Below are 13,419 nucleotides of genomic sequence, written 5' to 3' on the forward strand. Positions count from 1 at the left end.
CTTGGAAGGAGCCCAGTGGCGTGGGGGCGGGGGCACGAAAGACCCCGCGCGCCTTCTGGAGGCCGCTGGCGGCACGTGGGAAGGGGGCGTTTCGCGGTCTTCTGCACTTCGCCGTCGGAAGAGGTTAAGGTCAGACCTGCCCCGGGAAGAGAACGAGGAAGAACATGCCGCTTTTCCGGGGAAGTCAATTTAATGCCGGTGGCGACGAGGCAGCCACGCAGCGGGCCGCCTCGACCTCTGGAAAGGCAGGAGCGCGGCGCGAGGTTGAGAAAGAGCGAGCGGGACAAAGTCGCCGTGGCGCGGAGCTCTGGTCGCCGCTGAATCCCGACGGGAGGAGATAGGCCGGCAGGGAGAAAGATCTTCGTTTTCGTTCAGAAATGGAAGGCGGGGGTTGATCCTAGCAGGAAAGAGCGCGGTTGGGCGCTTAGTAATCTTGAGAAACGAGGGCCCCCGGCCAAAGACTTCACGGATGGAAGAGGACCGAGGTCTTATGCCTACATTCCTGGGAGTAAATCTCGCTCTGCTCTCCGGGATCGGTTTGTTAGTTGTCAGGACTGCCTGGAGGAGTGGAAGACAGGAACACAAAAAACTTTCCCCCGAAAAATTAGCTTTACAGAACTTCCTTTCATTTTTCCCACAACACACATACAGTTATGTACCCGATCTGAGTAATCAGTATACTTCAGTTTGGTGTAAACGCTAAGGGGTTAGACGCTGGGAGGCTGAGTTCAGGTGTCCGGCCGGGTGACTTTGGGTCAGTCAGTCTCAGCCCAACCCACCTCACCGGATTGTTATTGTGGGGAAAATAGGAGGAAGAAGGGGTATTAGCTATGTTCACCACCTTGAGTTACTTATATAAAAAAATACAGTTGAAATAAACGATCTAAAATAAAACATAAATATGGTGGCCTGGAAGTTTTGTGCCCCTTAATTTGGATGTGCTCAGCCATTGTGAGGGCTGGTGATGTCCTAAGACTGAAGGGCAAAGGGCCAAAAGTTATTTTGGCCTGGGGCTGCTTTCTGCTGCTGATTCCAAAGTGATACCCAAACATGGCACTTGTCCACAAGAAACCCCTTAAAGCAGCAGCATCTTTTCCTGGGATAATTCAAGAAAACATCATTTCTTTCAAAGAGTCCCCTACAGGTTCAGTGTGTCAAATGAGGGTTCAGCCTTCATTTGATTGGCGTGAATGGTTGGTGAATTAGCAGAAAGAGGAACTTTTCGATATGAAGCAGACATGGAATTTGCCCCCAGCTGGAATTTAACTGTAGTTCTCTGTGATTAGTTTTCCTACCCAGAACCTGCACAATCACAGTAGCCAGGTCTACTTCTGCCCACCCAGAAGTAGACCTGGCTACCTCTGGTTCTCCGGTGGAGGCAAAGGCTGTGAAGCAATCCTCCTCTATGCCAAATCAATGTTGCCTTAATGGACTTTCTTCACATAATAATAATAATAATAATAATAATAATAATAATAATAAAGTTGGAACAGACCTTGAAGGTCATCTAGTCCAAAACCCTGCTCAGGCAGGATACTCTATACCATTTCAGACAAATGGCTGTCCAGTCTCTTTTTAAAAACTTCCAGTGTTGGAGCATTCACCGCTTCTGGAGGCAGGTTGTTCCACTGGTTAATTGTTCTAACTGTCAGGAAGTTTAGTTCTAGGTTGCTTCTCTCTTTGGTTAGTTTCCACCCGTTGCTTCTTGTTCTGCCTTCAGGCACTTTGGAAAATAACTTGACTCCCTCTTCTTTGTGGCAGCCCCTATACCTAACTACACCACAAGCATCTTCTGGCAGCATCTTTTTTCCTCCTGCCAGTCTATTCTCGTGGCATTACCTGTATCACATCCACTGCCCCAGGATGGAGAGCATCTTTAAGTCATCCTTAAATATATACATGTTCAAAGGATGCTTTTTTCTCAACTCCTCCACCCTCCACCACTATCCAAGGGCAGCACCACTGTATGCAAAATCTGTGAGCCTTTGTTACTCCTTACCTTGAAAGAAAGTCAGGTATCTGCAGCTACAAAGTTGAGAGAAACCATCACTGGGTGTGGTCAATATCAGTTTAGTTTTCTATTGAATCAAGGATGGGAATCATTGCAGAAGAATACAACACTCAGCTCCAAACCAAATGAGGGTGATTTGCATCACAAAGTCACAGTTTTAGAGTTAGGGACATAGTTTTTGCTATCTCCTTCACTTTAATCCTAATTTCCCGGCAGCCCACACGACTTTCCTGCAAGGCCCAGAAGCGCCCCTTTAAGGAGCATTCACAGGAACAGGTACAATGCTTTGTGTCGCCTACTTTGGTTGTGTTCTCATTCAGCAGCAGAGAAAGACTTGTTTCTCTCACACACCCTCTAGGTTGATGGAGCTGTGGAGTAAATGCTCTCACAACATAAGCCTGTACAGGTAGTACTCGACTTACAACAGTTCACTTAGTGACAACTGCACTAAAAAAAGTGACTTATGGCTGTTTTTCACAGTTATGACCTTTGCAGCATCCCGTGACCGTGTGATTATGTGATCCTCTTTTGCAACCTTCTGACAAGCAAAGCCAATGAGTAAGCCAGATTCACTTAACAAACAGGTTAGTAACTAATCAACAGCACTGCTTCACTTAACAACTGTGTCAAGAAAGTATGTAAATTGGGGTAAAACTCACTTAACAAGTATCTCGCTTAACATCAGAAATTTTGGGCTCAATTGTGGTCATAAGTCAAGGACTACTTGTATAGGCTGTGTTTGCGTGACATTTACTTACGAATACCTGAATGCTGGTTTACTGGTTCAGTTCATCTAATATTCTGGGTTGGACACCCAATGAACCATGTATTAACATCACTGAGCCAGGTTTGCCAAAAGATAATAGCCTGGGTCCTGCTATGACTGCCCTTGATTGGAATGCAAACTTTCCCTTTGCTGGAGAGAGTGCATGAAAGACACTTAATTTAGGCTCTGGAGCACAACTCTAAGCATGTTTTTCCCTGGTGCCTCCCTCTCAAACTACTAGCATACGTGGTTATTGTTTGCACAGACTGGGAAGCAAAACACTGTTTCTTAGCAAAGGCTACCCAGGCTGTGAGTCTGCTGAACTGTGAGCAGAGCAGCTATTCAAAGTTTCTTTTGACCCCAAGCAGCTCCCCCCCCCCCCCCGCCAAGAAACAATATTGGCATTTCAGCAGCCAAGCAAGGCTCTTCACCTTTATACTTCCCAAAGCTTTTCAGTGGGGATAAACCCCATTTCCTCTGACACTCACAGCAATTCTTCTATAGGATGCAAGAACAAGTGTACTGAATTGAATGCAATTTCTCTTTTAAAGAAACCCTGCACAGACCCCAACACTCATCATCTGCTCTTGAGGAGGCAGTTTAGGCCTTCTGTTTCATGTGGGGAAAGGTGAGATCTGCCCTGTCTAGCTTGGCAGGAGTGAGGCTGTCTCAGATTTCTGTGGGCTGGGCGGTGCCTAATTCTCAGCCCCAACAGCTGCCCCCTTGTTGTCTCTTAGATGCACAAAGGTGAGGGGGGGGGCGGGAGGCAGGGAGAGAGGCTTCTGACTTCCTACTCTTGCCCTTAGGCATTTTCTGACGGGGCTGCAGAGCCAGTAAATTGACTTTGAGAAGGAATTACTCACGCTCCTCAAAGGGTTGATTCCTTCCCTTTCCGAGAAGGGGAAAAAAGCCCAGCTCTAAAGAACAAGCAAAGAGGCCACTCCACGAAGGCGTTAAGAAAAGGCAGACTTGGACAGCTCCGCAAATAGTTACCGTGGGAGGCTGGGAGAGCGAGCGAGGCTGACCTGCCGCTTGGCCCTAACGTGGGTGCTTTAGAGACTGTCTTCGCTAAGGTGCCAGCCAAGCACGTTTTGTACTAAGCAAGAACCAGGTCTCAATTCAAGTTGCATTATGTTACCTGCCAGGCACTGTACAGGTAGAAGTGCTTGACCCGCAATCGACTCTTTGCCCTGCTCTCCGCCGCCCCCCTTGTTGCATTGGGGTGCTTAAAGAGGGAACCCGACCCCTCTGGAGAGGCTGGCAATTATAGGTTAGCACCAACCCATCTGCTATAGGGGAGAGCTCCCATTAACCGTCTCGCAGAGGTCGAAATGCAAGGAAAGGGTGGCAAAGCACATCCTAAAAAGGTGGGCGGGGGAGAAGAGAGGACGTTGAAGTCCATGAGTCATAAAAGAGCCAAGGTTGCCTACCCCTGGTGTGGACCAATGCGATCTGAAAGATAACAGGGGTCCGTCGATGTGATGCACTAATTTTGAGCAGCGACAGTTTCTCCTGTGGTTCCATTAAAAGGTATAAATAGTAACAAGCGTCCAATGTACCACTGAACCTAGTCTTCCCGCGAATAATAATAAAAAAAAGAAATCTGTTTGGGGGCCAGGAGAACTCTTGGTCCGTTACTTTTTCTTTCACTGCAGTTCGGAGCGGCCTTTTTCTCTTGCAGCAGGTTAATATAGCTCTTGGCCTGGGCTACTTGAAGGGCCAGGAGGTACTAAGGAGGGCTGATCGGAGCCGAAAGGCTGCCCTCAGCCGTCCTCAAAGGGCCCAGGAGCAGTCTAGCAAGAGGATGCCTTGGGGCCCGTCCCAGGGATGGATGTACCTTCCGCACCCTCCACCGGGGCTTTCTGCGGGATTGAAAGAAGAGAACCAGCTCAGGATAGGGAAAGGAAGCAGAAATCCTATTGGGAATGGTTGGTTCGATTTTTTTTTTTTTTACAAGAAATCCACGCATTCCCAGGATCCGGGAGGTGCGAGCCCAGAAGACAGATCGCATTCCGATCGAGGGGGCTTCGGGCCGAGCGGAGGTCAAGGCACCGCCAAATATGCGGAGACCCAGATCAAAGAAACGGGCGTCACTACAGGGAAGCGCAGCCCCTCGTCCGCGAGGGGAACCACCTCTTCGGACCTGCCCCACTCAACTCTGAGTCAAGGGGACTCGGCGCGAGGAGTCCGATTCCTCGCGGATGAGATGCCCGGGGAGGCCGGGCAGCGCTCGCTCCTCGCCTCTGTTTCTACAGAGCCCAGCCAGCCGCCGCCGCCGCCGCCTCGGGGGTCCCGCTGGAGCGCTACGGGAAGCGGGCGGGCGAGTCAGCAAGGCAGCGGCGGAGCAGCCAAGCCCTGCTCCCCGGCTCGCCCAGCCTGAAAGGGACAGCGAGTGGGCAACGCAACTTTCTCCTCGCTCGCTCGCTCGCTCAGCACTGCTTAGAAACCCGCGCCCGTCCGTCACGGGACCTCTCCCGACGCTGACCGGGTCGCGCGAGTCCTTGGTCTTTTGATGGGAGGAGGGGGAGGGGGATTGCCAGGAGGGGGGCTGGGGCTGGGGCCCCGATTGATCCTAGCAAGAAGAGGCCATTGGAGGCGAGGTGAGGTGAGGGGGATCCAGAGCGGGGGCGATCTAGAGGGAGGGAGGGGACGGGCGAGACGACCCCCCCTTCTTTCCGAGAGGAGGGCGGAGGGAAGCGCAGGCACCAATGAAAAGGAGCCACTGGCTCTCCGAGGTGGTAGGGAAGAGGGACTCAACTTCTCTCTCCCCCCCCCCCTTCCTCCCGATGCCTGTTGGACGCGAATTGAGCAATTATCTAATTTACCTTCTTGGAAGTTAGCGATTGGCGGGATCGTGGCTGCTGCTATTGACCCAACACTTTCCATCGGGGAGGGGGGGGCGGCGGGAGGAACCGCGAGAGACGCTGCCGAGGAAGAGGAAGAGGAGGCGGAGGAGGAGGGGTGTGCCAGCATCCCCCGCCAAGGAAGCACACCGGCGGCGGCGATGGGCCGGCGCGAGTCCATCGGGACGGGCAGGCGGCGTTCGCCGGCTGCCGGGATGGAGACCTTGCCGGAGCTCTTGCTGGTGCCGCAGGCGACGAAGACGCGGAGGGCGCCGGTGGCGGCAGCGTCCTCGGAGGGCTTGAGGTCGGGTTCCCGAGTGGCGGCGGCGGCGGCGGCGGCGGCACGAGGTTCCCTGCTTGTCGCGCTGTGACCGGGCGTAGCGGGGCCAAAGCATCCCGAACCGCGCTGACCCAAGCGAGACGCCGGCCATGGAGAAGAACCGGCAGCAGCAGCAGCAGCTCCCCCCGACGGCGGCCAAGAGCCTCGCCGTCGCGCGGGGCAACATGCTGAGCGCGCCCAAGCCCCTGGCCTTCTCCATCGAGCGCATCATGGCCAGGTCGGGCCCCGAACCCCAAGCCGTGCCGCTGCTGCCCCACTTCTTACCAGGGGGAGGCGGGATCCCCAAAGCGGCTGCAGCCACGGCGGCGGAGCATCTGAAGCCGCAGCAGCAGCAGCAGCAGCAGCAGCACCAGCCGGCGTTCAGCCTAGGGCCCTCCATCCCCTGCATGATCCCCTTCGTGCCGCTGGCTTACGAGCCCTTCGCCAAGGTGGGGTCCGAGCCCAGGAAGCCCCCCTTGGAGCCGGCCTCCTCCTCGTCCTCCGCCTCGTCAGCTCTCGGCTGCGCGCTCAGCCTCAAGCCCCAGGCCGCCGAGCCGGCCCTCGGCTTGCCTCAGCAGCCGCCCCACTACAAGCTGGTTCGGCCGCGGGTGATCAAGCACTCCTCCTTCCACGCTCTGGGCGCCCTGAGCTACTTCAGCCGGGCGGCAGAGCCGCAGCCGCAGCCGCCGGGCCTGAGCCTGCACCCGGTGGCCTCCTATTTCCTGGGCTCGCCGCTGCCGGCGCCCGCCTTGCAAGACTCGACGGCGCCCAAGACCTACCTGGCCGAGCGCAATAAGCTCCAGGTGCTGCCGTCCGGGCCGGAGAAATACTCCCAGGCAGCCTTCAAGGACCTAGCACAGGCCCAGCTGCACAACGCGGCCGCCGCCGCTGCCGCTGCCGCCGCCGCCGCGGCTCACCTCCTAGCGTCGGAGAAGCTGCCGTTCAAAGGAGTGTCGGCCGACTTCAGCCGAGGCTCGCCCAGCGCCAAGCCCAAGGTCTTCACCTGCGAGGTCTGCGGCAAGGCAAGTGACCCGCGTGCGTGGCCCCCTCCTCTCCCCCGCCCCCCCCCCACCAGGCCTCCCCGTCTGATCGCGCCTGGCTCTCTTGCAGGTCTTCAACGCGCACTACAACCTGACCCGCCACATGCCGGTGCACACGGGCGCCCGGCCCTTCATCTGCAAGGTCTGCGGCAAAGGATTCCGCCAGGCCAGCACCCTCTGCCGCCACAAGATCATCCACACCCAGGTAGCGCTCCCGGCCGCCTCCCGCGTTAGCCTCTTTGACGGGGCCGCTTTTCTACCTGGCCAACGGCGGTCTCGGATGAGTCCCGGTGAGCCCGCGACCCCAAGACACCCCCCGCCCGGCCGAGGTCCAGACTCCCAGGCTGTCAGCCAGGATTCTCCGCCCTTCCTGCCCCTTATTCCCCGTCGGGGTTCTGGGGGCTGCCCCACTTTTCCCTCTCCCTCTGTTCTGCGATGCTCGCTTCGCCTAAATCAGGAGCTGGAAAGAGAAAGAGAGGCGACGGGGCGCATAGAGACGAAGGAATGGGGGTTCTCTTGTCTTGCTTCGTTTCCGCTCGTTTCTCACTCCTTTGCTCGGGAAAATGTCCCCCCATCTCCCGGCCTCGTCTGAAATAAGGGCCTTGGTGTGCGCAACCGGTTCGTTATTCGGGGAAATCTAAGTCCTTCTCTTAATGTGTTGTGTGAACTAAACCACGCTATGGTTTGTGTCCGGCTGGCGGATAATGCGAACGCAGGAATTGTGCTCTAATAATTTGGTTCAGGTTTTAGAGTGCTGTGTGAAGGAGACTCCGCACTGGACAGGGCGTCCTTAAATCCATTTTAGTCTAGTAAACTCTTGAGGGCTCGAACTCGGCTTCGGTCCCTCGAGAGAGTCCCAGCACACCCCGAGTGCGCTGAGGCCACAGATTTTCCCCTTCGGAGCCAGCCCCACCTCATCTCCTCCCCTTTGCTGCCTTTTCAGGAGGGTGGGGCCCCATTCAAACGAGCCTTTGGGATAGGAGATCAATGGCTAAATTCAAGCCCGCGATTGTTGCTCTTTACATCACCCTACAGCCGCGGGATGACCAGGACCAGGTGCGGCCCCGTTTCTCCCAAGCGCGCATCTGAACGTGGATGTGCTTTTGATGTTGTTTTTCTCCCCACAGGAAAAGCCCCATAAGTGCAACCAGTGCGGGAAAGCGTTTAACCGGAGTTCCACGTTAAACACCCACACGCGCATCCACGCGGGCTACAAACCTTTCGTTTGCGAGTTCTGCGGGAAAGGCTTTCACCAAAAAGGTAAACCAAACCGCTGAGGTTAGGGTGTCAAACAAGGACTGGCTCTGAATTATCGCTGTAAAAGGGAGCCTGCAGCTGGAATGGATTGGGGGGAGGGACGGGGGGGGGCTGCCCATTTGTTTCTGGTGGGAGGCCTGACAAGTAAACCAGCAGCAGATTCTGCCCTAAAACTACCGTTCCCAGCCACGGAACTGGGATTCAGCGCGTCTGGTTTCAGAGAAGAGTAATAGGGAAATGGCACCGTGAAAATGTAAATACAAAAAAAATGTATATATAGAAATATATGAAATTGTAAATGTAAAAAGTTTTTGACGTTGGTTTCTCAGATGTGGGAAACCGTTGCTGTCCATTTCTGCACAAAACCGATAAGGTTTTGCCTTATATCTAATCTTTTAAGTTTTATTTTTCGATATATTTAATCGGGCAGGTAGAGTAAGAAATTTATTTGATTTTTAAATGTTAAGCATGATTATAACTGTAATTTCACAGTTACAATTCTTTACAAAAGAATGCTTACTTGGAAATAAGTTCCACGATTTTGCACTACCGTGCTACTTGTACTGCAGTCTGAGAAAATTCTCAGTCTACTGTCCCTTTGTCAGAAAGCAACAACAACAACAACAACAAAGATATCCCTATTCAGAAATGTCTAAATTAAGGTTGGCTTTTTTTCAGTTACTGAAGAGTAATTCAAGAGTGAATGGGATTTATTCCCCACAGAACAAAGTTAAGCTTAGAGGAAATCAGCCCTCCTATTCTTTTTAACTCTTCCATTTCTTCTGAGAAAAATATCCGTTACCGTTTTAGCCGGATCTGTAAAGAACAGAAGATAAAATCCTAAAAACAGAGTTACCGATTTGGGATTAAACCTCACTGTTTACAACGGCTATGTAAACATGTACGCTATTTTCGCTGGAAAGTTTTATAGTTCACTTTTCGGAACTTTGTTCTGACAAAAGCGAATTTATTTCTTTACAGCCAGTTAAAACAAAATGTCTGTGCATCCTTGCATCCTGATTTAACAAAGGACAAAATTGTTCAATTTCGTTGGCTTGATTCCGCTGCTGGCGGTTGACATTTCAGGAATGGGATGCTAAGGAAAACCGATTTCAACTGATCTACCTGGGGAACCCTGTGAATCCCTCAAAAATCTATTCAGTGATTGGATCCAAAACTTTGGGAGATTCCAGTTTGGGATTTTGCGCCTGGGTTGGTTCCTCCCTGTTCAAGATCAGGGTGAAATTCTGTTCCATTGTGACAAAGTTTTCTGTTCAAAGAGTAGCAGGCAAACCACAGAAACCCAACTTAAATATTTGTCACGAGGGAAACCTGCATACAGGGCATGAAGTCAGCAAGTTGTGTGAATGAAACTGTTCGCAGATCTGGCTAAGATGTGAGGCTGGCTAAGATGTGAGTTGCAGACCCGTGAAAGAAAGTATGCGAGCTGAGTTACAGAACCCCCGTTTCGTCGTATTATTAGAGTTCATCGAAATTAGCCAAACCTTTAGAGCGGATTGGGCATTTTTATCCGCCAACTCCCAAGGACCTAGCATAGGAAGACACGGAAATCTGATAGTATTAAAAGCTGTTCCACGTAAAGCTGGCTTTTGTGATTGACCGATGGTGATTTTGCATTATTATTGTTTTTGTTGTTGTTATTATTATTACTACTACTACTACTACTACTACTACTACTACTACTACTACTACTACTACTACTACTGCTACTACTACTGCTACTATTACTATTATAGGGAACTACAAAAACCACAAGCTGACTCACAGCGGCGAGAAGCAGTTCAAGTGCACCATTTGCAACAAGGCCTTCCACCAGGTCTACAACCTGACCTTCCACATGCACACCCACAACGACAAGAAGCCCTTCACCTGCCCCACCTGCGGGAAAGGCTTTTGCCGGAACTTTGACCTCAAGAAACACGTCCGCAAACTGCACGACAGCGGCGGGGGCGCCTCCCTGGGGCTCCCTCGAGGCAGCAGCGAGCCAGACCTGCCGCCGCCGCCGCTGCTTCACCGTCCGTGAAGCGCCCCGGGCGCGCCCTTCTGCGCCGGCTGCGTTCCCCCGGCTTCTCGCACTCGCTCCCGAGGAAGCCGCGCTGCTGCTGGCAGAAGCAGCGGGACTCCGTGAACTTCGGCTCCTTGATTGCTGCCGGGGGGGGGAAGGGGGAGCAAAAAGACTGCAACCGCCGCCCTCCCCCCCCCCCACGATTTGCGGAGGGCGGCGCTCCGGGCATGTATTTATTGAGCCTTGCCAGATCCAAGCCGCGGCCCTCTCTGTAACTCGGACGCCTTGGCAATCTCTTTCTCTCTCGGTTGTTCCTGCATGTGTGTGTGTATGTGTGTGTCCGTGTGTTTGGAGCAGCAAGGCTGACTCTGCGGACTGACGGTGCTTGAGCTCGCCCGATAAGGAGAGGGGTGCTGGTGACAAAATGCAGAATGTCAGAGAATGCCTGCCTTTCCACGTGGTCTCCTTTCCCGTTTCCTTTCCTTTCCCCCAACGAGACTTCGCAGCCAGTAGGAAGCAAATGAAGAGGCGCGTGCTTTGGAAGGAAGCACTTTCGATTCTAGTTTTTTTTTTTTTTCAAGTTTCTATTTTTTCCAAGTGCTGGAGAAAGAAAAAGGCGGAGTGGGATCCTCCGGACACCGAAGTCCAGAGTTAGTTTTTCACCTGGCCAGGAACTCAGCAGGCTCCTCAGCTGGCCCTTGGGAGTTCCCTGTCCCCCAGTAGCATTTCCTGGAAGCAAATACTTCGGGCATCCTAACCCCCGGGCGGTCCCTTCGCAGTCACTAGCGAAGAGGATGCGCTCCCCTCCTCCCTAAAAAGACGGCCCCTGTATGGTCCTTCCAAAGACCTGGTCCTGAATCCAGAAGGGGAGCAAAATCGCTCCCTGTTTGTTTCCTACTCCTAATATAGAACCCGGGAAGAGAAATTCAGTCCCGTTTCTCTGAATTACCTGGATCGGCGTCGTTCTGTAAATCGGTTTAACCCAAGACCCGAATGTGGATCTCGGTAGACTCCCTTGATAGGCGGACTGTTTTAAGGGGTGCAGTGAATTCCTGAAGGGGCCTGGTAGCCCCTTTCCCGAAATGTTAGGCCTCTAAATGAAACGTGCCCATGAGAAAAAAGGGGCTACTAGACTGATTTTTTGCCCCAATGGGCCAAGGTGCCTCTTTTCCAACGAAGCTGAACCACAAGGGCGCTTCTTTATGGTATCCAAGGCGCCCACCCCCCTTGGCTGCCCGATCTCCTTGGCTCCTTCACTAGCTTGAGGATCCCGGCAGATTCCCCGCGCTGCAGAAATAGCTGACCTGAAAGGCCAGTCCAAAAGAAAAAGGGGAACCCGCGTTAGGTTTCTTGTCGAGGGGGGCCCATTCCTTCTGCGGTGTCCCTTTCTCCGAGGACAATCCCAAAGATTTCCCTGGACTGCATGTGTGAATGGATACGTGCGCGGGTTTGAGTGTCTTACCGAGAAAGACCCAATTTTGTCGCTAAATACCTTGAAAGTACTCCAGTGCACCCTCGAGGGGGGGGGAAATCCCGCCCTCATCTCCTTCCTGGAGGCCTCCACCGTGTCCCCTTGGATCTGACAATCCCCGTTTAGGCGTCCTCCAGACTCCTTTGCTGTACATAGAGATTTTTATCACCCGCTGTGTTGGTTGACTTTGCCTGCTGGTCGCTTCTGTTTGTCCCCCGGATTCTCGATTTCTCCCTTGTGGGTCGCTTCTCCTTTTTTTCCCCCTTCGCCATTCCCGCGACCCACCTTTCATCTCCTTCCCACTTCCCCGACCGTCCTATTCTACCCCTTGTGGAGGTTTGTACGGATTCTGAAATTTCCAGTTGTATTTTTTTAAATTATTATAATTATGATTATTGCACGTGCAGAAAAAAAAACACAAAAACCCAGGGACTGGGGGTGGTGGATTTGGTGGCAAATAAAAGAGGTGGCTCGCCTCTTTAAAAACGGGAAAAACGGTGGCTGTTTCTCCTGCCTGGCAAGGAGGAGGGGCCGAGGGAAGGGATTCCTCTGGGGGTCGCCCGCCCACCAACCTCGGAAGGTGAGCCAAGTAGCAGAGGTGCCAACGTGGGTCCTCGAGAAGCCTAGCCGGGCGCGGGTGTTGTCTAACTACGAAACGGTCCTGTCCGCTTGCCAAGCCACGGATCTAACTGCTAAAAGAGTTTAATTAAGACTCGAGGGTAATTAGTTCGGATTGATCAAAGCTCCGGGCCTCGAGAGACGATCCCCTGTAAACTCCTCCCCCCCCCCGGCGCGCGCTTCTTGGCAAAAAGAGGAGAAAGAGCTGAAAGGGAGCTTTGTCCTTACGCCGCCGCTCTCTTGCCATAGCTGACCAGTCCGGGGGGGGGGAGGGAGGGAATCTGCCTCCCTCCCTCACTACTGAGTGAAAGTGATGCGGAGAGGGGCTGCAAGCACCGGCATCCACCTCTCGACCGGATCGCCCCTGAAGTGAAGAACGGCTCTACTCCAGGCAGAGGCCAGATTAGGGGATCTGAAGTCTTTCTCTGCCCTTTTCAAGCTACAAGTTTAGGGGCTCTTACCTCACGCCTACTCCGCCCCCCCCCCGGGTTTCTTTGGCGGCTGACTCGCCCGAGGAAGAACGGGCGGACTTGAGAGCTGGCAGGGCGCTCATTGGTGGCCAATAAAAGATCTTCTCCTGGTTCCGAGCTGGGCGTTTTTTTCATTTTTTATTTTTTAAAAAAAGCACCTTCCCTGCCCCTCCCCTTTGACCGAGCGACCGGCTCCGAGCGATCAGGGGGACCCAGAGGGAGTGGGGCAGATACAGGGTGTGTGTGTGTGTGGTAGTGGGGGGGGGGCAAATGTAAAAGTCAGAAGCAGCGAGCGGGCCCGACCGCCGCCCACCCCCCACCCCCTCGATTTCCCTAAGAGAATGAGACCAGTTCGCTTTCTTAGACCAGGAAAACGACAGCGCGCCGAATAACTATAACCCGAACAGATTGAGGGACAAGCGGCCAAGAAGGTCGTGGGCAGTAGAGGACGCGTGCAAGCACCTCTTTCTCTACTGACTCGGGATTAAAGCCTGCTCCACGAGGCGGGTTTCTGAAAGAGCTTGGGCTGAAACGCCGGCTTACGCCTCACTGTGTCGTGAGAAACAACCCACCCACCCCCAAAAAATAACGGTAGTTA

At 53.3% G+C, this 13,419-nt stretch overlaps 1 protein-coding gene across 1 annotated transcript; it reads left to right on the plus strand.

Annotated features, from left to right (window-relative positions):
* Positions 1-5,760: 5,760 nt before the first annotated feature.
* Positions 5,761-12,931, plus strand: FEZF1 (FEZ family zinc finger 1). Its single transcript, XM_039328316.1, has 4 exons — positions 5,761-6,961; positions 7,050-7,184; positions 8,107-8,239; positions 9,994-12,931. Exons 1-4 carry the CDS (start codon positions 6,050-6,052, stop codon positions 10,278-10,280), a joined length of 1,467 nt encoding a protein of 488 aa, XP_039184250.1. The 5' UTR covers positions 5,761-6,049; the 3' UTR covers positions 10,281-12,931.
* The last annotated feature ends 488 nt before the right edge of the window (positions 12,932-13,419 follow it).

This window comes from Crotalus tigris, unplaced genomic scaffold, assembly GCF_016545835.1.
Source record: "Crotalus tigris isolate CLP2741 ecotype Arizona unplaced genomic scaffold, ASM1654583v1 scf7180000024375.2447938, whole genome shotgun sequence".
NCBI lineage: Eukaryota > Metazoa > Chordata > Lepidosauria > Squamata > Viperidae > Crotalus > Crotalus tigris.

Excerpts from the sequence above, each read along its gene's own strand:
- FEZF1 (XM_039328316.1), top strand. The coding sequence starts at position 6,050 with ATGGAGAAGAACCGGCAGCAGCAGCAGCAGCTCCCCCCGACGGCGGCC. Across the intron at positions 7,185-8,106 it reads ACAAGATCATCCACACCCAG|GAAAAGCCCCATAAGTGCAA; the intron begins GTAGCGCTCCCG and ends TTCTCCCCACAG. Across the intron at positions 8,240-9,993 it reads GAAAGGCTTTCACCAAAAAG|GGAACTACAAAAACCACAAG; the intron begins GTAAACCAAACC and ends TTACTATTATAG.